The 25,010-nt window shown below is 35.6% G+C and overlaps 3 protein-coding genes across 5 annotated transcripts; 1 reads left to right on the top strand and 2 right to left on the bottom strand.

Annotated features, from left to right (window-relative positions):
• Positions 1-25: 25 nt before the first annotated feature.
• Positions 26-6,075, bottom strand: LOC105345296 (uncharacterized). Its single transcript, XM_066072311.1, has 6 exons — positions 5,955-6,075; positions 3,886-4,012; positions 3,464-3,552; positions 2,300-3,280; positions 1,577-1,709; positions 26-1,194 (listed from the first exon to the last, which is right to left on the bottom strand). Exons 1-6 carry the CDS (start codon positions 5,989-5,991, stop codon positions 414-416), a joined length of 2,148 nt encoding a protein of 715 aa, XP_065928383.1. The 5' UTR covers positions 5,992-6,075; the 3' UTR covers positions 26-413.
• Positions 6,076-7,334: 1,259 nt separating this feature from the next.
• On the bottom strand, positions 7,335-15,255 carry LOC105345297 (arginine/serine-rich protein PNISR). Of its 3 annotated transcripts, XM_066072309.1 has the most exons (13): positions 15,118-15,255; positions 13,923-14,036; positions 13,081-13,293; positions 12,739-12,833; positions 12,313-12,399; positions 12,014-12,152; positions 11,506-11,705; positions 10,972-11,109; positions 10,725-10,836; positions 10,030-10,083; positions 9,167-9,319; positions 7,656-8,784; positions 7,335-7,443 (listed from the first exon to the last, which is right to left on the bottom strand). In XM_066072309.1, exons 2-13 carry the CDS (start codon positions 13,993-13,995, stop codon positions 7,419-7,421), a joined length of 2,418 nt encoding a protein of 805 aa, XP_065928381.1. In that variant the 5' UTR covers positions 13,996-14,036; positions 15,118-15,255; the 3' UTR covers positions 7,335-7,418. The 3 variants fall into 3 exon arrangements, with proteins under 3 accessions (XP_065928381.1, XP_065928380.1, XP_034332418.2); XM_066072308.1 differs by lacking the exon at positions 7,335-7,443 and having other exon boundaries at positions 7,454-8,784; XM_034476527.2 differs by lacking the exon at positions 7,335-7,443 and having other exon boundaries at positions 7,455-8,784; positions 13,108-13,293.
• Positions 15,256-15,415: 160 nt separating this feature from the next.
• LOC105345298 (ubiquinone biosynthesis O-methyltransferase, mitochondrial) lies at positions 15,416-24,261 on the top strand. The gene is made up of 5 exons (XM_034476528.2): positions 15,416-15,545; positions 21,249-21,528; positions 22,502-22,744; positions 22,973-23,132; positions 23,812-24,261. The coding sequence occupies exons 1-5, from the start codon at positions 15,502-15,504 to the stop codon at positions 23,985-23,987; spliced, it is 903 nt and encodes a 300-aa protein (XP_034332419.2). The 5' UTR covers positions 15,416-15,501; the 3' UTR covers positions 23,988-24,261.
• The last annotated feature ends 749 nt before the right edge of the window (positions 24,262-25,010 follow it).

Below are 25,010 nucleotides of genomic sequence, written 5' to 3' on the forward strand. Positions count from 1 at the left end.
TTGAGTTCAAAGGACAACACAACAACATCTTTCATTTATTTAATTAAGTTTTTGAATAAATACAAACTATTGTTGAATTCATTGCATACGCTTTTTTGGATAGCTGCAGTTTTTATCTTTATTAGACAAGTATGTTCTATTGTTCTCTACTTTTATCACACTTTACATTTATAAGTAGTACTACAGGAAAAAATATATTTAGGATCAAGCGTAAAACGATCAAATATACATGTATTTACATGTATCAATTAAATGTTTACGTTTAAAAAAATCCCAATTGTATAATCTTGGATTATAAACATCGTTCAAAATGATTCACAGATTTGTTACACATTTTCATTATCACAGTGACTTAATATACATGTATGTACCTTTTCGACAATCATGGCGACTTTAAAGCACATAAACACAATCTACTCGGGACAATCTTGTTTCTCCATGAACCCCTCCCGTTTACCGTCAGCACCGCTTCCACATTCCATTTCCGTGTCGGAATTCTCTAGCAGACTCTCCAGAATGACGGACGGTTTCCTCGTCGCGGAGCCACAGCTCACAGATTTCACACCGTTGGAATCAAAGTGCGTTTCTTGTCGGATAACGTCTTTAAAATGCTGGGCCTCCTCCTCTTGCTTCCTGCGTCTACGCTGGCTGCCTTGATCAGACGATTCAATAGAGGAGCAGGTTGGCGAGTGGCAAGATTTCACAGGGGAATGTTCAATGTCGGACGGCTTCGTTAAGGAGGCCGTGTTTCTCCCTGGGCTTTGGTTTGGGGTACTGGTCAGAACGGGCCTTCCTTGGTCTCCCCGCTCGTCGGGTATAGCCGACACGAATTCAGCTTTGCTATCGCCACAGCAGTCCATCATTTCTCCCGTGGCTGTCGGCAGCATCTTCTCCTCTTGGCAGACATTGATTCGACACGTAGCGTCGTTTCTGAGCATCGATTCGACGTCGAACTGATCCTGATCCATATTGGACTCGGAGGAGTCCATTTTTTCGAAATGGCTCTTTGGAGATTGTGATTGCGATCCCAACATTTCCTCTCTAATTGTTTCTGTTGCTATATCAGTTTCTTGTTGAGGTTCGAAATCGTTCAAAATGAGGTTATTTTGTGGCTGTGGTGAGGTAGAATCCAATTGGGGTAGGCTGTCAAAAAGTAGTTCTGAACTGGAAATACCAGATGATGTCACTTCATTGCTGAAATACAAAATGCTTCAACTTTAGAAGTAACCGTGTTATAAAGAGGATTTTAAGGTTTCTGTCGAACACTACATTATCAGTTTGAGAAGACTGGGTAGTCAACAAATCATATATCACATGATCATCTACCTTAAATAGTTTAAATTTTTTAGAAATTATATTTTTAACTATTAACTATTGTTTAGAAAAGAAAATTTCATAATCTTAGCCAATTTCGACAATCTGAATATTGATGAGCTTCTCTTAGCAAATCAGAAAAATTTGATGAGCAAATCTAGATACATGTAGTTCTACCCCAACGAAAGACCAAGCTCTTGTTAAAATGGCCCAAGATTCTAAGAACCATTCAATTGATTACAAAAGATAAATTGAGACTTACTCCGTAAGCTTGGACAGCCATTGAGGGACAGAGGGCAGCATGTGGATCGGCCATCCTAGTTTTTTGGCCACATCCATGTCCACGGGTATCATCACGTAGGGCTGTCCATCCACAGACAAGTATTGGTCGATACCTTCAGACAATTAGAGAAAATAGTTATTTCGCGGGACAGTTCACACACTTGCTTGAAAATTGCTTCTAAATTTAAAGTGAAACATTCACCAAGAGATATAGAGGTTAATCTGCATTAACTACATCGTACATTTTTCGTACAGACTGTTTATTTTTAAATGCATGTCATAATATAACTTAAAGTGGTATGGGACACCTCCATTTTCAAATTGTGACGTATATTCCAATCGAAATAAAAAATAAAATCTAGCAAAATTTTATAAACTTTTTTCTTTCACTAAATTGTTACCTAACAGCGTAGCGCAATGGGATAAAGCGTTAATTAAGTAGAAATCACAAGTTCGAATCGTGCTGGGGTTTTTATAAGTTGTACTTTTATCTACATTAATATCGAGAGGTGTTCTATACCACCTTAATTACAGAAGTAAGATATCTACAACCTAGCACCTTAATACCATCATCGGAAACCCATGGCAAGTTTCCGCTTTAAAACGTTAAAACCATCAACGGAAAACTGTTATAAAACGTTATAATTGTGGATTTCCGACGATGTCCGCATACTACTGCTTACAGTTATAAATTTTACCACACCTTCTTCAAACGGAGCGATGGTCGGGTTAATGTCGTCCAGATCGTCGCAGACTTCCTCTTCTTTCTGTCCCTCCTGGTCAGAGTCCAGCCCCATCATGTCAAACTCCACCTCGTCCCCCTCTATCTGAAGGTCGTCCTCATTCAAATCGAGGTTTAGAAACGGGTCGTGGTCCAAGTAGTCCTCGTCCGAGATCTCGAAATTCTCGAACGATTCCGTGGCCACGGGTTCGTACCGGACGGTGATGGAGCCGGTGGTGGTCGGGGAACACTCGATTTCCGAGAACATGGTCCGAGATGTGGGGATGGGGATGGCTTGTTGGTAAATCTGAGGGGCCTGAACGTACGGCCCGTGAACATTAGGTAGGTAAGGGTAACGGTAGGCTTGGTACGGCTGGGGATAAATCCCCGGAATAAAGTTCACTGGGGACGACGCCATTCGATACTGAGCAAAGTGAGGCCCGGCTCCGATGATTCTCGGATGGAAGAAATTGTTACCGTTCAGACCAGGGACTTGAGGCCCATAACTGTAGCCCTTTGAATAGCCGTTCTGTTTTTCCAGGCTTGGAAACGTTATTGTGGTCTGTCCTGAATCGTCCACAATAAGCAAGTCTGGGTTGTCTTCACTTCGTTTGAAGACGCCGATGTGGGGCGGCGCCTGTTTGTGAAACAGTCCACGCTCCATCATTTGGATCCGCTCCTTGTATGTGGGATAACTGCGGATGAGGGGGCGGGGCGCGGGCGGCCTTTTCATGGGGTTGAGTTTTGGAGGTTTGGGTCGTGGTTGGTGGTACTCCGAGCTTCGGGGATACTTGTACGGCAGTTCATACCTTCTTCGCTTCGACTTCTGAATAAATGGAGAGTCTATAAGTTTCATTTTACAATTGGGTACAATTATGCAATGTTCTGGTCGGTCGGGGCCCTTTCGTTTTGACTTCTGCTCTTCTTTTTGTCTGTGTGTTGCATGTGATTTCCGCCCAAAATCTGTATTTTAAAAATGAATGATCTAATTCATTTACATAAATACTGTAGGTTTATAAACTGCATTAGACATCATTGTTACAAGAAATGCAAAATCAATCCATCGAAGCACCACAACTATACAAAGCCGTGATAATGAATATGAGAATATTTATGTACATACACAGATCCGTCTTTTCTCCTTACCTGGACCCGGTTTTCTTTGCAACTCATCGGAGCGATTATGGTAAATCCTTTTTTCTTCCTCTGGCAAATCATTCCAGGATTCTACTAATCTGAAATTGGAGAGCCTAAAAGTTGTATCATTATAATGCATATGAAGGTAAATATGTCAATTTTAGATAAATATGAAGCACCTTTTCTAAAAATGCATAAAAGATTTGTAGTTTTGTGTCAGTTTTTAAATACGTGTATATGCAAAACTTCCATGATGGCCTACATCGCTTACCCGAGGAACAATGTTTAACGAACTCAGGTGAGCTAAAAACACTTACATACACTTGTTTTTCTAAAATAGAACAGTTACTAAATGGGACTTTATGTTCAAACTAAGTTCAAACATGAATACTTTACTAAAAATATGAAACTACATTTATATGGAAACTCACTTCGCACTCAGTTCCACGGCCTTTATATTGGGGTGTTCCAATTCTAGTCGTGGCCTGGCGTCATTGGCATAAAGCATGAACGCACTCAAAGGGCTGACAGGGGGTTCCTTCTTATCCTCATGTTGATCTGTATAAGAGTAATTTTCACACATGCATTGTAGCAACAGGCATACATGCTAAAATAATTTTTAATTTATTCAATTAATGTTTCGAAAATCTGTGCAAAAACCAGAATAAGTGACAGTAGAGGAACATTTGCATTTTTAACGCATAATGTATCTATAATCAGATCATGTCGTTTATTATAGAAAAAGTAAACGTAAAAAACACACACAGTTATATTTATGATTCTTAACGTTTGCCATTCTCAAAAGATGTCAAATATCCTTAAGATATTTGTTTCCGTTCCTGTGAACATTTATGAATAAAAAATGATAATGAGTCAATGAAGATATCTTGGATAATTTCCCTTTCATCGATTTTAACTGTATTTCTTTCACTTGTATTTAAAAATCATCAACACGTCATGGAAGCAATAACTTGGGACAGACTACTAAAGTATAACGACTTTACGAGACTGCTATCCAGTATCCACATGCCCCATTTATCGTTTGGTCGAAACCTACAGCGACTGAAACTGACAGGAAATTGATAGGACTGAAATCTACACGCCCCTTTGGCCCTTTATCGATTGGTTGAAACCTACAGCGACCTAAAAAAAAAGCACGGGCTGCACGAAATAACCTTGATGATGTCAGAGTCAAGCTTCCATGCATATATAGGAGATGTTTTACTGAACGTACTGATGTGCAGTATTTTAGTCAACTTAACTAACTTTTTACAATCAATTCATCATAATTTGTTTAAAGAAAGAAAGATGTAAATGTATACCAGCAGGCACGTAGCATCAGGGGGGCCGGGAGGGGGGCTGCCCCCCCCCCCTTTTTGCGCGGCAAAGAATTTTCTTAAATTTACATACAAAAAATTGAATTAACACGGAGTTGCCCCCCCCCCCCCACTTTTCTGTGACCATGTAAAAATTGAATAGAAAATAAGGAAATAAACAGCGGAATTGAATTGAAAAGTATACTTGCCCCTCCCCCTCCCTTTACGGATTAGGATTTTGAAAGTAACCTTTTTTTTTTCTTTTCAAGATTTTTTGGATGAGTCTGCCCCCCACCCCCTCCCCTTTCAAAAACGATGCTACGTGCCTGACCAGTAAAGGTTATTTTTCAATATGGCTCTTCTATCTGCTAATTCAATCTGAACATTAATAATTAGTTAATAACGTCTGTCACATTCATTTTTGGTCTAAAAATGGAAATATTTTTTTTCAACATTCAAAATGTAACCCAAAAAAAACATAATCTGAGCTAATTTTACATTACAAAGAATTGTGAGCTCTGTAGTTCGCTTATAACTTGACAGCCGAAACTCAAACTTTGGTTGACTATTAGAAATCAATTGTTCAGCTGGCAGATATAACCCATATTATAAAAAGTAAGTGAAAAAGTAATTTATACAAATATTATGTACAGTAGTGTATAATATTTGCATGTGCAATTTATGAACAAGTGTACTGTACGTATAATACAAATCATTAATTTATACAAAAATGTTGTACATTTTTTGCCACGCTGTTCAATGGGCTTTTGTGTTATCTTTGATCACATTATAACATTTTTAAAAAGCTTATCACGATCACGGACGATCCCTTTCCTTCGAGCCTCTCTATGATAATGTTGATATCCGGAAAGTCATACTCTGAACAAACTTGGATAAAGTTTATATTATAAATTATAATTAAACTACATAACTAAGCTTTAAGGTATTGCTGGCCACCGTGTTCCGAACACAATTTTTCAACCTCACTCCAATATTACTTTGTTTACAATGTGTACACCATGACGCGACCTCTAAATATAGAATGACTTTGTTTATATTTTGCTTCCATGCTAAAAACAATATTCCGAGGTAATATTCAACACGAAAAGGTTCAAATCTGCTTCGTATATATAAATATACATATCTTAAGATCAATATTCACAGAGTATTCTAGTTATGCGTACCCTTTTCTTTTCTTTTCTTGGTGGGTGGAGTCGGCATTCTTCTTTATTTTGAAACCAGCCACTTTTTCTACTTTTCCGCAGACGAAAGTCGCGTCATATCCGCGTAAACCGAATATCAAAATCCACCGAAACGGAACCTAAGTTTCCGGAATAATAAATATATCTTATTCTAAAATCATGACAACACAAATTATAGAACCATTTTAACAATAGCTTTGACTTTGGGTAGTTGTGTCAAACGGCACAGTGGCGTAGGCCTGTTTATTTCATTGGTGTAGCTCTTTGATATAAACAGCTTTGTCTGGCTAACAGTTATTTAGCCAAGTCCAGGCAATCTGTGTAAACTATATTTCACTTGAAACTTGCGTCATTTTTAACTTGTTTAGACGCAAGAAATGAATAGTTACGTCCTACCAAAAGTCCAAGGTCTTGTTAAAATGGTTCTAATCAAATGTTATTGTCAACACTGGAGATGCTACTATTTCCAGAGACTCGAACGTTTTAGAAAACTGATGAAGAGGGCCCGACTCACTCATGTGGAGTTTTTTGTTTATTTCTTGGGGGGGGGGGGGGGGGGGGGGGCTGTTAATGCCGAATTGTAATTCTAAAGCGCAATCACTCCGATTTTTTTTAAACGTGGAGAGGGTTCCGAGTCTCCCTGACCCGACAATGGTATATTCATGTATAATTTTAAAAAGGTTTCCTGTTTGGGTCTTTAATCTTCGCTAATTTCAAAGATGACTCAACGTATAATTTGTATGCCAGAAACCCCAGCAAAGGCAGTATTTTTCTGTTTATTTATACATAAGTGTTTTTCCGCGAATATAAATTGTAGCTTGGTCCTAATTGATAAAATTAATGCCTTAAAAATATGTTTCGCAAAATATCAAAATCGTTATTTAAAAGTCTAGCAAAAGTCAGATATTTCGGATTACATCACATCCTGATCTCTTTTCTTTTCTTTGCGCATATCACACAATATACCAATATTAGTTATAGACAAGATTAAATATATTTATGATCATCCGGAACTTTTCAGTTACAGTAAATCATATCCATTTCTTAAAATTCACGCAGAGCTTTTGAACGATTGCAGATCAATGAATTGTTTTTCACAAACACGCCATCAACAATATTTCCTATGACAATTATCACCAGCAGCTGTACTACATAATTTCTTCATCTGTATATAGAGTGTATGGATTGTCCAATCCAGCACTGAAGAGGGTTCATGTTAACTGCTTCACCTCAAAGCCAGCATATATACTCTACTCTTTAGTAAACAAATTCATCTTTAGTCATATATCTCTAATACACCGTTGCCATGCTTTATTTTGGGAATTTTGCACCTCCTAAATATGAACAAAACAACAGCAAATGTTTATAGACTCAAATTTTATTTTGTAAGAATTATAACAGAAAAATCACATGGTGTAGGAAAACTGCTAAATATCTGGATGCACTCTACTTTCTCTTTGGAGACAGGGACCTGAAATGCAGAAAACCCAAACTAATGAATATAGGGTAATGAACAGACGTTATCGTTTACCAGTGAGTTATCAAAAAATAAACAGGTTATATCAATAAATATACCTGCAAAAATAATGTACATCATATAGACAATAACATATTAAGTACTATATATCTATTAGACCGACTGTGGAAAGAGAGAGAGAATTAAATAAGAAGAGGTTTTCCCACCTTGAGCTGGAGCTAGACCTGTGTCTGGACTTCTTACCGCCACCAGATTTTTTGGATTTGGGTTCACCAGATCGACTCCTGGACCGGTTCTTCCCCGATTTCTTCTGCTTGCTCCTGTGTCCATCATCACTGTCTGATTGGGACTTTGACCTTTTACGTTTCTTCGACTTAGATTTACTACTCTTAGAGTCCGTTGAGTGACGGAGTTTTTCCTTCTTATCATCTTGATATTTGTCACTGCGCCTACGACTATCCCTTCCTCTTGACCTACTTCTACTCTTTCTTTTCCTTTCCCTTGACCTACTGCGCCGCCTTTCCCTTGACCTACTTTTACTTCGTCTCCTGTCCCTTGACCTACTTCTACTACGTCTCTTTTCCCTTGACCTACTTCTGTCCCTTGAACGGCTTCTGTATCTTTTCTCCCTTTCCCTACTTACACTCCTATTTTTCCCCCTATCCCTTGACCTACTTCTGTACCTATCTCTGGACCTAGTTCTACTTCTCTCTCTCTTGGACTTCTTTCTCTCTGAATTGCGGTCTCTACTCTCACTCCTCTTGGGGGACCCTCTAGAACTGTCTTTGCGTGAATCTCTCCTTTTGCTTTTGTCATCTTTACTACTCGGTGTGTCCCCATCCCTACCATAACTCCTACCTAAATCCTCCCCCTTACTCTGTCTTCTTTCCCTATTCTTTTTATGATCTGATTCCAGATCTTTACTTTTCCCAGTCCTACTACTCCCACTTTTTTCCCTTTCCTTTCTTTTCCCCACTGTTTTAGAAGAAGACTTTTCTAATTCCCTTTTCTTTTTCTTATCCCTTTTTTTTCTCTCACTGACAGAACTATCTGAGTCATAAGAAGTACTGGAAGAGCTAGATGAACTATTTGAACTGTCAGAATCAGATTCACTAGAACTCCCCGAAGCACTAGAACTACTGCTTGAGGTCGGCCTACTTTTCTTTGCTTTTTTAGTTTTATCTGCTGGTCGCTCCGTCTTCCCTTTTGAATCCTTTGAACTACTTTCAGGTTCAGATTTCACATCCAAGCCAGGAATTCCATTATATTTGTTCTGGAATGGGTAGCTGTGCTTGTCAGAGATGGGATCCTTGAAAATTTTTGGTGCTTCTGGTTCTACAATATATATAATATTGCAACGATTACAAGTAAAAGAAAAACATTCAATTCAAATAATAAATACTTGCTAATTCAAGATGATGTGAGAAATAATTCCCCCAATAACATATAAACAAAAATATTGAAGAATAGGGTTTACCGGTAAATGATTAGAATGCTCAAGATGTATGCAAAATTTAAGAGTTTATGTGCTAAGGTTTTCTTTCAATCTTGCCTAAAAGAACTTTTTGAATATAACAAGGTAACACATTAGAAATACATAATTATACAGCACACTACACATCCACAGTTCCTCACACACACAATCAATCATGATATATCTCCTTGTGAGGGATTATCAAGATGTAAATCTAATGTTAAAAATAATATCTATCCGTACCTAGTTCATCCTCATCATAAATGCCTGCTTCTTTAATTTTGCGTTCAAATGCCTCCTTCTTCTGACGGATCCGCTCCTCAAGATCCTCATCCGAGTCCGGCTCTTCCTCCTCCTCCTCTTCTTCATCACTGTCACTGCCATAGCCTGTCAAACCTACAACAACACTAGCCAATCATGAGAGGGTTCCAATCAGACACTCGTTATCAGATACATTTACATGGAAGCTCGATGATGCATTACAAATAGATTGACAGTGAGCTATTATTAGGAACTACATGTTGAAAATTTAAAATGGTGTGAATGATGTTCTAAAAAATTACTCAAAAACCTCTTTTACAAGAAATGAAATGCTGACAGCTGGATCATTCTCGATGATAAATAAATGCTTATCAGGTAGATTAATCCTGGTTTAAAAATTCTTTTAAATTACCGTGGAATTTATTTTGTTGTTTTTAATCAAGAAGATGGACGTCAAATTAAATTGATATTAAAATATATCTTAAGCTTACACTTTAATATAATCTTTTTTTTATATATAAGATGAATGCTATTTACATAAACAATTTTAAACACTTTTTTCAAATTGTCAAATACTCTGCAATAATTTTTTTTTTGCCTTGGATCAAATTAACTGCAATAGCACATGTACAAGGAGACTTTTAGATCACTCTGCATATGTTAAGATGATTGATAGAAAAAAAAGATGTACATTACTACACAGGTAGCAAGAAAATTTCAATTTACCTGGATCAGACCTATAATTACATTCAGTGTTAAACTCAGTGACGGAAGTTTGATTGCAAACAAGGACATTTGGATTGCTACCACTTGCAAGCAACAAGAAAAATTCCAGATTTACTTACCCAAGCCAGTCAAAGATGCTAAAGCAGTAGACTTGGTGAGCTGCTTTGCTGGAGCTTTTTGTACAATTATACAAACATGATTAGTTCCTCATCATATAAATCATTATCTACACAAACTAGATGCTGGGGGTATGGGAGGATTAACTCCCTTTATATGCTCTCTTTCTTTCTTTTAACGCTGTGAAAATACTCCTGAAAAACAATTTGGTTAAAACACCTCGGCTAGGATAATTTCATCGATAAACTACCTCATCCTCTCCTTTTCCTGCATAGTTTTTTTTAATTGATTTTCCCTTAAAACCATTCATTAATTTAATGTCATCAACCATGACTTTTCAACATCAATTTTTCCCTCCTAGCCAAGATGTTAACAATGCATACATGTATTGTACTTAAACAGATATATTTATTCCAAATAAGACTTAATATCAACAGTGGTAATAAAGTAAACATTCTCCAAATCAGATCCTCTATTGTTTGACTGAATTCAACAGATTTGAGGCTCAGTGTATTTGAAGTATGTGCCACACTAACTGTTACAAGTTTATATATACACACATTAACATTGTTCAACCAATGGATCATTTGGCACATATACAATAGTGTTTTTATATCATATTGTCCAAAATACGTCTTTTCACCCTTACTCAAATACCACATGAAATAGAGACTACAGAGTCCTCTATCGTTTCTACCTTTGGAGGCCCTGCTTTTTTCTTTGAGGTACACCTCTTTACAAACACTTTTTATTTCAGAGTTGGTCACATCCAACAGAATCTCTGTCAACATTTTCCTCACTTTCATCATCTGCCAGAAGAAAAAACATCACAAAAGATACAGTTTTATGATTCATATATGTACACCTGGAATTGATCAACTAAAATTAAAAAAAAAACTCACATTATGTTTGATCACTAAATTTTACTAAGTTGAAATACTCACAAATTCCATCTGCTTTTCCTCCTCTGATTTAAACTCCTGTGGAGAAGGGCTTCTCCTTTTGACCTGTTCTGGTGACCTTGACCTGTCCTTGACAGGTGTTGGAGGTAATGAACTTTGATCCTCTTCATCATCCGAATCCTTCAATTAAAATAACAACACTTTAAAAACAAGAATTATGCACACAAACATTTGTCTTCACATTTTTAATATCATACTAAATCTAAGTAGTGGAAAATATTCTTGCTTAATGTTTTCATTTACGTTTCATGTGTATTTACAATTTATTATTATATATAGTATCCCAAATTTCTTTCAATTAGTAAACATCCTTGAAGTGTTACTTTTTTATTTGCACCTCAAAAAATAAAATGACGTTCTTTTATTTGGACTTGGCTTTTCTCCAAAAAAACAACAACCCTACATTGAAACATTAACACAGTAGCCCTCATGAAATATAAACCAGTGACCAAATATTCATGTGATCATTGCACCATAATGTTTCTTCGATAAGTTGGATACAACACATTCACTTACAAATCGACTCTTCTTTGGAACGTGAGGCTCGCCGTCATTCGTCATGTCATCCATTGCTTCTTTCTCCGCCTGTTCTCGTTTTTCTGCTTCCTTCTTCTCCTGTTCAATTCGCTCTCTTTCCATCTTCTTTTGCTTTTCTCTCTCCATTTTTTCTAAACCTTCTCTGATCCAAGCAGGCAGGGTTTTCCTTTTGGCTGCATCTATTAACAAGAAATAAGGGTTTGTTGGTAATATGGTGTTCAAAATAACACATCATACAATTCTAGTTGGCTACTAAGTAGAACATCTTCAGCACAGACCATCTATATAAAGATTAGTTTATTTTTCCTTGAAGAGTAACTGATGTTATACATTGCATTTCCTATACGTGAGCATATTTTTTTAATTCATTTATAGATAAAATGGCCAATAGACACTGTTAAATCAGACATAAGCCCTTAGAACAAGGTAATTAATTTTTAGTGTGGCATACTATGCTTTCTCATGTTATAATTGACAACTAACTGACCTAGTCCACTGTTTTCGTCCTCGGTGCCCGGGGGAGTGGGGTATCTGTTTGGGCGGTGATTGCCTGTGAACGGTCGGCTATGTTGAGAGTCCTCACTGTCCTGTCCCTCCCAGTACTGATTGTAATCCCCCCCGCTTCCCTACAAAACAAAAATTAAAGTAGCTCAATAGTTATTTCAAAACATCGGCATTAACCCCTCTTCTGTCTTGCAAGCACTTATTTGACACATTAATTTTACATTTACATTACATTTAAAGACTTTGGCAAAAAACAACATGCAAATAACTATGTATACACACCTGGAAATTGAACTGATCCCCTCCATGGTTGTAATCAAAGGCTGGTGGAAAGTTCCCTTGGTGAGAATAATCAAAACTCTGCGGATTCTGTGAAAATAAAGTATCATTTTGAATCCTCATTTCTTTAAATAATGATTAATATGGGCACACTACCTTTTTTTATACATAAACTTACATGTATAGCCTTGTTCTAATACATGTAATAATCTAATTTCAACAGTGTTCAAGCATTTAATATTGCATCATATTTAATAAATCAACATTTAATTCCCATAACAAATTTGTTGAATCTATGATACAGGCAATTTTTAGAGGAGACAAAACCTCAGAAATACATGTATATCCTTATTTCTATAAAAATTGAATGACTGAAAATTGAGTCCCACTATATTCATTGTTAAAGAACAAATATTTAAGATGGATTACTTTGCTGCCCTCGCCTAGGTTTACTCCCCACCCTGCTGCCATGTTAACATTCCAGTTAGGAGCTCCATTCCATCCCCAGCCCTGGGAGTTGTAATCTGAAATAATAGAAAGATGTCGTAAAACCAGTGAAGTATCATCCAGAAATCAGAAAGTAACATACGATAAAACAATAAAAATAAGTGTTTTATTTTTCTTTAAAAACAATCCATGGGGCTCTGGTGAAAGCCAGAAGTGAACTTAAGAGAGTCTTGAAACATGATTATTGAAACGTAATTATCTACTAAATTCTGTGCAGTGAATATATTACTATTAAAAATAAAGTTAAAATTCAACCAAATTTACCTTGACTCTGATAAACTGGCATATTACCGTAGCTGTTGGAGTCTTGAGAATTATTCTCATTGTCCCCCTCAATGTCCATGTCGTCACCCCCTGGCCCACCATTAGCGGGGGGAGGTGGGGGAGGCGGAGCCCCTCCTATTGGCATGGCCGGGGGATGCTCTGCTACAGTTTCCCTCTGGGCGATCCATTGCTTTGCAAGTGCAGCCCAATCAACTGTGAAGATGTGAAAATTGATTTGATACAAGTACACATGTATATGCATTTCAAATTGATACTTCATATTAACTTACAGTCCTGTTGGAGTTTTTATATTGATTTTGCCTATATTCGTGCATAGGATTCATATTTTTCCTTATATCTTTAAAAATTGGGGGGGGGGGGGTCCCTACAAATAAATTCCATTTTTTGGGGGGGGGGGTCCCTACAAATAAATTCCATTTTTTTTTGGGGGGGGGGGGGTTAATAATAGAACTGAAATATGACGATAAATAGATCATTGTCTTGATGCAAAATATAAATAAATAGGATGTACATGTATAAGATTGTGTTGTTCAAAACATTCTGTTGGTTGATGAGTGACATTTATTTTGAATTTCAGAGACATTTGATGAATGCCAAATTTCATTTACTTATTCGCATCAGTTGTAAATTGGTGAATGCAAACTAAATGAGCTTATTTCACCCTCAGGGAATATTGAAAATAACTAGAAAGTACCTTGTTCTGATAAAAGATCACTAATTTACATTTTTACACATGTCATTCAAATGACCAACCTTACTGGTAATCTGTCCTCTTCTCGTGCTTGACAATACTAACACTGAAAGCAAAATGTTAAACTTACCTTGGTCATTGGGCATGCCTTGAAAAGCTGACTGCTGAATGGGGCCACCTCCACCCCATGGATTTGCCCACATTTTTACGGTCCCCTTTTTCAATGAATGTTTCTGACAAATACCTAAAAGTAAATAAATTTAAAATATCTCAGCAAATCGGCAAAATAGACTATGAAAATGTAAAACTTTTCAAACAACAAATCCTTTCATGCTCTAATTTTGCCAAGATAGTCATTAGTTTACAGAAGTTTGTAGAAAAGTCATGTTCTCCATACAGTGTCAAATGCTTTGCAAATACCAATAAAAACTATAAAATCCTTTCGTTTTTTGTTTCTTTAATGTTCAGATATAGATTTTAATGTAAAAATATGCTTTGCAAAGATCAATAAAAGCTGTAAAAACCTTTTATATCTGTTTCTATGATGTTCAGATATAGTTTTAGTAAAGAGATGATCAAATGTTCTGGTCTTTTCCTTAAAACAAATTTGATTTTTACGAATTAGAGATGATTCCTTCATGACTGATATCAAGTACTCTGGAATGAATTACTCTATTAAACCATCTCTACATGTAAGTTCTAGAATATTAATTGTAAACGACGATTTCCCCTGTAAAATGATTAGATTACAAATAAGTTGTCAACTAGAGATTTGATTAGCCAATGCTCTAGTTGGTCAACGCAATTTTCTGATTGACAGGTCTGTAAGTTATACCAGACCCCTTGTCTGCTTTCAGGGTCTTGTGTCAATCTGGGTCTGGACTACATCACCTTTGGGTTTGCTCCGGGTGTGCTAGTTTGTTTGGGGACAGCCCTAGCAGAATCAGAGCAGACACAGAAAGCAGACCATGGGTTTGGTTGGTGCCTGCTTTCTGTTAAGTTATATCTGGTTGGTACTGCATACATGTACAAATTTGGTGGTATAGCTAATCCACAAACCTGTGAAAAACTCTTTAAAGAGAAAACCAGTGCTCATCCTCATTTTCTTGTTATAAAAGTTAAAATAAAATTTTCAAACCATTTTTCATCACTTTGTAGTAGACTGCAGAGTGATTTCTTGGTTTAATGTTTTGGTTTTTTTTCTCATAAATATGCAAAAGACATAAAATGTTCCAAGGACTTTTCCTTAGCAATTCTGTTTTGCACACGAAGCAATTGTGAAATTGTTTTAAAAAAGTAGAACAATACAGTAAAATCTATATTACCATAAAACTATGAAATGGAATAACAGTCTAACTACGGACATGCATCTACCACGAACTCCACTGCGTCGGCCATTTTTATCAATTGCCAGTAGAGGGTATACAAGAATTGCAAATGTGTCCATCCCTTTGATTAGAGAACTATTTCTGTGGATCTTCAAATTCCGAAATCTGAATTTCCCAAGAATGTATTTAATTATTCATAACATGTTAGTAACAATTTTCTAACGTCTAATTCAAAACATTATGAATGTAGATAATTTAAAGATTTAAAGAACAACCACAGGACATTTTTTAAATGCGGAATTCGAAGGACTGACCGTTCTTCAGAAATTTAAAGAGCGGTGGTGTATTTCCGGTACTTTTTTTATTTTATAATCAAAAGAGATGTTTAGTAAGAGGTGCATTTGTCGAATTATTTCGTCTTCAAGGTAAGATTACACTACTTTTTAATATGTTTTACGGTGCTGCCGTTGTGATGAGCGCAGCAAGAATTACACATACCTTGCATCATTGTCAACTTAGTGTTATTTAGGTATCAACGAACGTCAACGAATTTCTCTACAATAAGTATGCCAAAAGGTACTAATGTTAATGGTTATGATACATACAGCGCAATCCCCGACCCTACCGAGTGTGAGAGAGAGAGAGAGACTGGTCCCTGTTTGTAGGTGTGTAATTTCCCACTTTCAAATTTAATGGTTTGACTATATGCAATATCTGCATAGATTTGTAACTGTTTATTTTTTCTCTTTATTCCTTTTTATTTAGTTAAAAATGTCCTATTGTTTATTTCCTCCCTTCTCATATACTCAAGTACCTGCTTACCATGCATGCACTTAATTAGCTTAAAATTGGATCGATATGACAGTAAAGCATGACTCTTGCTAGTATATATTTACATAATCTCTATATAAAAAAAATAAATAATAAAAAACAAATCATATGTCAACGAGGCAGGTATCGCAGTCTGTACTGAAATGGCTAGTACACGCATTACAGATGTTTGGTCCACCTCTAAATTTATTGCGGGAAATATTGAGTGAGAGCACTGTGACGTCATCCATGACCCTTTTTGTCTTTGTTACGTATCTCGACTCAATATAAAGGTGTGGAAGTATGTAACAAATCTCTTGGGTCTCAACAAATCTTGTGCGGTACTCAAAACATGTCTTCAAGCCTCAAGACACCGTAAATTACGTGTTAAATGTCGGCCATTTTTGGCATAGCACCAGGGGTGAAAACATTAGAGAGCATTAACAAATTTGTTTGTTGAATCTGTTGCCTGTTCTTTTTCCTGTGTACACTGGTTCTTAGAGCTCACTTCGCTATAAATTACATTAATTGATCAACATTGCATGCAAATTTTCAAAACTTTTAATTAAACCTACGAAAAGCTTTTTGCCTTATTATCTTATTGAATTATTGGGAATTTGGGATCACAATAATGAATTTGCAGCTGATCTGATTAAGGTTCTCATTAAATAACGGATATTGCTCCATTTGTGTAATATATGTTGTGATAGTTTGAACTTTAGATATGTACATATTTGTATGTGTTTGTGATGTTTACAAGAAAATTTTATTTTTATCATTCTTTTGGATCGTATGCTCTACCAAAATTAAACTGCCCTACATTTGGCTTAATATTTGGACTTATGCCTTCACCAATTAAATCTCAAAACAGTCCTTCAAAATTCATGTCTGGGAATTAGGTTCAAACCTTGGGTTGCTTTTTGTGGTTAAATGTTATACAGTATGATTGTTGGGACTAGCGCAGCGTACATGTTTACAAGTCATTGTACAATGTATTACTAAGAAAAAGTTACAAATGTAAAATTACTGAGGAATTCATCAATGTGATAAAAAATTGATGAAAATAAAAAAAATAAAGTCATATTTTGTCTGTGTTTTTTTTAAAACACAATCTTAATTATTATGATCATGATTTATATTTTGATTAATTTATGAGGAGAACTTGGATAATCATTAGTAGCATCTCTGGTACAATTTCTTTCAATTTTGTTTATATCTGGTATGCAGATTGAGTTCTTTACCCATTTTAGGAAGTGATTGTGATATCACATTTTACATTTCATTTCAGATTTATTGTCGTCTAGTTTTCTTTTAAAAAAATTACTTTCCCGATAAGAATGTTTTATTTACCTATTTGATGCATGAAGCCCTTAAAATTCATTTTTGCCAGTTCTCATGAAAACATGAAATTGGTAACCACATGCAATTTACACAGAATTATGGGTACGATTCTGAAGACAGAAAATTTAGAATGTCAACCAGAGATGTAGTTTAAATTTTCTCTTCATCCAGGCATTGTCGTTAGATGTTGTCATTAGAGGTCACAATGCTTGCTAATACATGTTTTACGGTTTGTAACATATACATGTACTTGCAAAGTTCATATTTAATATTCATTCATGACGCTAACGGTTGCATACTTTACATACATTATGACTACTGCTGCTTCGCTTGACAAATTCTGCAAGAATGCTTTGAAGAGATATATATATTAATATGGTTTAATTTGTTTTCTCTGACATATTCGTTATTCTGAGTATTCTCATATATCCATATTATCATCTCCTGCTTATTTCCATTTTGCAGCTCAAACATACATCTATACTTATTTATTGCAATTATTGTCAGTTAAATCTGCATTTCTCATCTTATTGAAAAATTGAAGTGTTACTCAGAGTCTCCCACAATTTATCCAGCATGTGGATCTGTTTTGATTTTTGTGCCCAATATTGGCTAATCGTCTAAAGGAAGCTTGAAGCTAATTAGCAATATATAGACATTGATGACTCTATGGGAAATCTTTAAAAAGGTACAGAAATGGTCGCTTTAATCAAATCAAGCACACTAAATATACCGAAATAATTAACAGTGCCTTTTGTTATGGTGAGAAATGTAGGCTAAATGATAATAAGATATTAGATAGATGCTCGAGCTGTAATATTAAGGCAGGTAAGACTTGCAGTTATCCACAAACCATGAAACCATTAAACTTTGAAATGCTAACAGAGTTTGTGCCAAATTTCCAGTCAGAGACATATCTTTGTGGAGGATTGTTCTGAGAGTCAGTGAAGGTGTCACACCAAGCCGAATCTCAACCCAGTTAAGAACTGTCCTTTGATAGGTGAATAAACTTTTTAGCTCACCTGAGCTGAAAGCTCAAGTGAGCTATTCTGATCACATTTTGTCCGTCGTCCGTCTGTCCGTCTGTCCGTCCGTCCGTCTGTCCGTCTGTCCGTCTGTAAACTTTTTACATTTTGAACTTCTTCTCTAAAACTGCTTATCCAATTTCAACCAAATTTGGCACAAAGCATCCTTATGGGAGGGCGAATGTAAATTGCAAAAATTAAAGTCCGATCTGTATTCAAAGCGGAGAAAACCTTGAAACTGTAGAAAAAGGGGGGTGCATTTTTAAAAATCTTCTTCTCAAGAACTACCGAGGCAAATTCAACGTAGTTTAGCATAAATTATCCTTATGGGAAGGAAAATATAAATTGCAAAAATTAAGTGGTAATTTTGTTTCAAATCGAAGTTATTACGAAAATAATAATAAAGGAAAGGCGTATTTCAATCGGGCTCGGCATCCGGTAAAATGGGTAGGCAAGACTTGGCCTGGGCAAAACAAAAGATTGGCAGTTATTAATCTGCCAATCTCATTAAAATTTCAGGATATTTGATGGACTAGTATATTTGTATTCGCTGTAGATATTGCTGCAAAATAATGCGTATTTGGAATTGACAATTGCCGATCTGCCCTGGCATTTATTTTGCCACGGCCCGGGTTTGCATACCCATTTTACCAAGACTCGTATTCCATACTTCTAAAACGAGGTTCTTTGTTTAAAGCAGCCATGACATTATACGAAAAAGGGTCGATCTGACTATGATGAATTTGCTTGTTGTGCAACAGTTCGCGTATGAAGGGAAGTTTTGAAACATGAAAAATATATTGGTGCCGATTTTGTGAAGTAAATTGAGGCTAAATATTTCAATGCGTTGACAGTTTTCACACATGACGTTGGTGTTAGCTTGTTCTGATTTTCGTTTCGTTTTCATTATTTATGCTTTGTAACCTGGAAACTATCGTCTGTATTTCGTGATTTTTCGTATCAAATCAATCAGAGACTTCGGTAAATCAAACAGTTACGTTAACTGTTTACCTGCGCATATTAAGCAAAGTCTGATGTAGGGGTACTGAAATACAATTCATTCTATCGGTAATTCGGCATTATCTTTTGCGTAATGGTAGATTAATGCAATAGGTTTTGTTGAGATGCTCGGCATTTTCTCTAGTTTATTCAGTTTAAATAGAGTTTAATATCGCTTACGGAAAGATGTAGGTATATCCATATATATATATATGATTCATTTCGAAAAAATAAATTGTTTTCTTTATTTGTTATACATGTAGTGCATGTTGTTTACAATTTCTATTTACTAACCATATTTGAGTGTTAAGCTTCGAATTATAAGCAAGATACAGAGATTTGCTCACAATTCTATGTTTGTACACAGATCTTAAAAGCTAAAGATTAAAAAAGTATAAAAAATTGTCAATATTTATTACGAAAATTTTCAAAATCTGTTCTTCCAGAAACCCACTTATTGAATTGTAAACTTAACCTTTTTAGCTCACCTGAGGATGGGACCACAATGGGGGGTCGAAGTTTAACATGAATATATAGAGTAACTCTTAAGAAATCTTCTTCTCAGAAACTAATCGGCCAGGAAAGCTGAAACTTGTGTGGAAGCATCTTCAGGTAGTGTAGATTCAAAGATGTGAAAATCATGACCCCTGGGGGTAGGGTGGGGCCACAATGGAGGGTCGAAGTTTAACATATGAATATAAAAAGTAAATCTTTAAAAATCTTCTTCTCAGAAACTAATCAGACAGGAAAGCTGACACTTGTGTGGATGCATCCTTAGGTAGTGAAGATTCAAATTTGTGAAAATCATGACCCCCGAGGGTAGGGAGGGGCCACAATAGGGGATCGACGTTTTACATAGGAATATATACAGTAAATCTTTAAAAATCTTCTTCTCAGAAAATAATCAGACAGGAAAGCTGACACTTGTGTGGATGCATCCTCAGGTAGTGTAAATTTTAAAGTTGTGAAAATCATGACCCCCGGGGGTAGGGTGGGGCCACAATGGGGGATCGAAGTTTAACATAGGAATAAATACAGTAAATCTTTAAAAATCTTCTTCTCAGAAACTAATTCGCCGGCAAAGCTGGAACTTGTGTGGAAGCATCCTCAGGTAGTGTAGATTCAAAGTTGTGAAAATCATGACCCCTGGGGGTAGGTTGGGGCCACAATGGGGGATCGAAATTTAACATATGATTATATACAGTAAATCTTCTTCTCAGAAACTAATTAGCCAGGAAAGCTAAAACTTGTGTGGAAGCATACTCAGGTAGTGTAGATTCAAATTTGTGAAAATCATGACCCCTGGGGGTAGGTTTGGGCCACAATGGGAGGTCGATGTTTTACATAGCAATAAACAGAGTTATTCTTTAAAAATCTTCTTCTCAGAAACTAATCAGCTAGGAAAGCTGAAACTTGTGTGAAAGCATCCTCAGGTAGTGTAGATTCAAAGTTGTGAAAATAATGATCCCCAGGGGTAGGGTGGGGCCACAATGGGGGGGGTCAAAGTTTAACAAAGGAATATATAGGGTAAATCTTTAAAAATCTTCTCAAAAACTAATCAGCCAGATGATTCTTTATAATTGTTAAGACTTTGGCCCCAGGACAATTCTTTGGCCTCACGAGAAGGTTCAGAGTTTGATGTACGTTTATATCCCATATATAAACTATTGTTAGGGATCTTTTTTAGATCTGCAATACTCAACATATGATATGACTATAAAATCATCCTGTTAGAAAAGGGACTAATGATTATAAACATAAGAATATCCAGGGGAAAATGGATTTTATTTATACAGGATTTACATGAATTATTGTACATTGTCCAGATAGTTTGTATTATGACTCCATTGAGCTGATTTTATCATACCTCTTGTTCCTCAGGTGAGCGATGTGGCCCATGGGCCTCTTGTTTTTCAGCAATTCATTTTAAATTATATAATTTATTTTGAATAGATTAGGAAGTCAGAATAAAAGATGGCACTCAAACCACGCCCGTCCTGTAGCCCAGAGTACCATTGATGAGGAAGAACTTGAAAAATTCCAAAAATTGTCACACACTTGGTGGAACGAGACGGGGGAATTTCAAGCTCTTCATGCCCTTAATGCTTTAAGAGTACCATGGATAACAAATTCATTAGTAGAAAAACAAGATCAACCACCTCCATTACACACAAAACCTTTGTTGGGTCTACAAATTTTGGATGCAGGGAGTGGTGGAGGCATATTATCAGAGGTATCTTTCTCTCCTTATTTCTCGGAGTCCATATTTTTTGCCTTTTTAACTCCACCCTTTTCAACCAAAAGAAGTGTTGAAAAGAAGTGTTGAAAAGCTCACATATTTTCTTCATCTTATCACAATTATCAATATAACTGAAACATACCAATATACATTCATGAAACACTTCCTGATTTACTGGAGAAGCACATATTTTCCTTGGGTTGGAATATTTGTTGTTTTTTAACCAAACGAAATTTCGTTTGCATTCAGTTTCGTCACACCGTAATCCCTAAAATGTACCGGTATCGCGTATTAACTATGTATTTATTAATTCTTGGGTTGAAAATTCTTCATGGATTTAATTTCGTTGATTTATACTGTCAATGAAAATAATGAAACTTAATCCCCAACGAATATTTCTGATTATCTGCTTCTACAGTAGTTCCTCTATTGTAACCACCCCATCCTTCCCCTCCTTTTCCTTTTCAGTACTACACGTGCACATGTAATTTTCATTAATTAATCTCAACAAAACTAACAACTAATCAAAATATACCCGGTATATATAATTATTTATGTTCTGTCAAATAAAAAGTTTCAAACATGGATGCAAAACTATGTTCTTTTTCTGCAATTTTTAAAGAGCCCGAAAAAGGGGGGGGGGCACTATATCTATTACTAAAAATATTTATTACATGTATTAAAAAAATATGGTTTAAGCAGGACCTCTATATTTCTTTTTTTTTACATGAGTACTAAATTCAGCAGTTCATTTATATTATATCAAATTAAGAGAATATGCTAATTAAACCATTATAAAAATGTAAATATGTTTCACATTTGTCAGAAAAATAATAGCTAGATTCTAAATTCTGTGAGGGGTGTCGCAGATATGGATATCAATTTCTTGCATTTCATTTGAAATCTTACAGTACTTTAAAGTCACATAAATGTATACTTCCTAAATAATCTTTTCATATAACTCTAGCCTCTTGCAAGATTGGGAGCGAATATGATTGGGGTTGACATGGTGGAAGACAATATAAGAGTCGCCCAAACCCATTTAGAAGAGGATCCATCTATCTGTGGGAGTGTGAAGTATATTCAGGCAACAGTGGAGGATCTGGTGGAGACTAATGAAGAGGCATTCGATGCGGTGGTGGCGTCTGAAGTGGTGGAACATGTATCAAATATTGACACCTTTTTAACTTCATGTTGTAAGATTATTAAGGTATGATCTCGACACCTTTTTAACTTTATGTTTTTGTTGAATGATCTCAGTAGATAACCAATTTAAATAATTATAAACTTGATTGGGGCAGTTAACGCTTTGTAAACAATGAAGCAGTTTATAAACAAAATCGACAATCAGTGGTTTCAGTACTCTGATGATTTTAAATCATTGTTGTAGTTATGCATGATTGTATTAAGATTGTACAATAGGCACTTTCTTTTGTAGCCTGGTGGATCCATTTTCTTGACCACAATAAACAAAACTGCTCTCTCCTATACGACAGGAGTGTTAGCGGCCGAGTATCTTTTACGGCTCGTGCCCATCGGAACCCATGACTGGGAAAAGTTTATCTCACCCGAAGATTTACAGTTTCTATTGGATAAATGTAAGGCTTTTTATGATCAAAAAAATATTGTTTATATGTATACATATTTTAAGATTATTGTTACAAGAAACACCGAAAAAACCCCAACAAAACTCGATATCTGTAAGCATATGATATTAATTATTGATAGTATAGCATACACCTGTAAATGAATTTCTAAACTGAATAGCGTACATGTACCATATTATGAAATATAGTCTTGGTGAAGGTGGCTAAAGGACATCAGTTGGTTCAATTCCCCAAAATGCTTTTCTGATATTTTTAAAGTTTAGAGTAGATTTATATTTTATTTTGATTACCGTTTATCAGTGTACCGGTATATGGTACATTGTATTTTTCAAATAATCTTAGTTTAGTTATTTGATTGAAAGAGCTGCATTTTGTTGATTTGATTGACAGTTTTAGTTGATATGTTAATCAAATTAGAGCAACAGTAGATCTTCTGTTGAAGGTTAAAAAATACTTTGGTACAGCCTACAGGTATATGCACTCTGAATTTTTTGGATTCAAAAAACTGGATGCTGACCTTGAAAGTTATAGATTAATACATACATTTGTACTTTGAAATAATTTATTAATTTATAGAAAATTATGGAAAAAAAAATAGATGTGCCAAAGGATTCTTCATAAATTGATTCTCCATAAACTTTTATAATCGTGGAATACATTTAATTCACAGGTGGATTTTCCACTACCCTAATCCATGGCATGATGTACAATCCACTGACTCGCAGATGGAGTTGGATAAGCAACTCTAGTGTGAACTACGGATTACACGCCGTTAAGTTACATCCACAAACATCCGAAACCTCCAGTAAAGAAAACATGACTGATTCAGTTGAGAGAAGTGATTAGCTTTAATGATGAGAAAACTAAAAGTATTTATGTAAAAAGACTACTGCATGGACCAGTTTATTTATACTCTTAAAGTATTTAATGGAGTATCAAGAGAAATGAAGTGCAGTGCATGTACTGGGATTTGTTTTGCAGGCTACATATGCAAGACTTGCATAATAACTTTAGATGTTCAACGGTAAAAATGAAAAAAAAACCCAAAGTGTTTCCATTTATTACAGGCTATATACATGTATGTATTGATTTGCTTATTTCTTAATCTTGAAATAAATGTTTTTTGTTTGTACAAATTTTTATTGCATAGTCCTTTTAGCAAGCTTACTGTGGAATCATTAGATTTCGTGGTGGCTCAATTTTCGTGGAATTCATGGGTACATGTACCTCGCATCCACGAATTAATAAATTAGGGTAATAAAGTCATATATCCTTTGTAGGTTTAAGAAAATACACGAAATTACGTCCCCACGTACCTGTAAAATATAGGCAATCCATGAAAATTCGCCCCCACGAAATTTAATGATTCCACAGTACATGAATTATACAACAGAATTTTTTAAAAACAAACGAAAGATTTCACTGGTTCATAATTATATCCTTCACTTTCCAATCATCCTATTTATTGGTTCATCTTGTGACTACTATGTGCATGTACTATAAACTTATTATATATAGTTTGAATGAGAATTGGTGTAAAAAATTGATTTTTTGAAAGGTAAGCGTATTAGCAAATTTCTGATTGCACCTGTTTATACATGATGTACTTAATATAGCAGAAGTCTCTGCTCTGTCAGAAATACTAAAAAGAATACACACATATATATACAGTGTATACTCATATAATGTGCCACCAATCACTGGCTGTAGCCAATGAAATATCTGGTAACATCGCCAATGTGGGCTGGTTCGATCTGCCTAAATTTAAGATGGATAGGAGTAAATTGTCTTTTTCTGTAAAATGCAGTCAAGGAAAAAAAAAAATTAATCAGAAGCTACAATTGACTAAGTTCATTTGATTGGTTGATT

This window comes from Magallana gigas, chromosome 9 (genome assembly GCF_963853765.1).
Source record: "Magallana gigas chromosome 9, xbMagGiga1.1, whole genome shotgun sequence".
In the NCBI taxonomy this organism is placed as follows: Eukaryota; Metazoa; Mollusca; class Bivalvia; order Ostreida; family Ostreidae; genus Magallana; species Magallana gigas.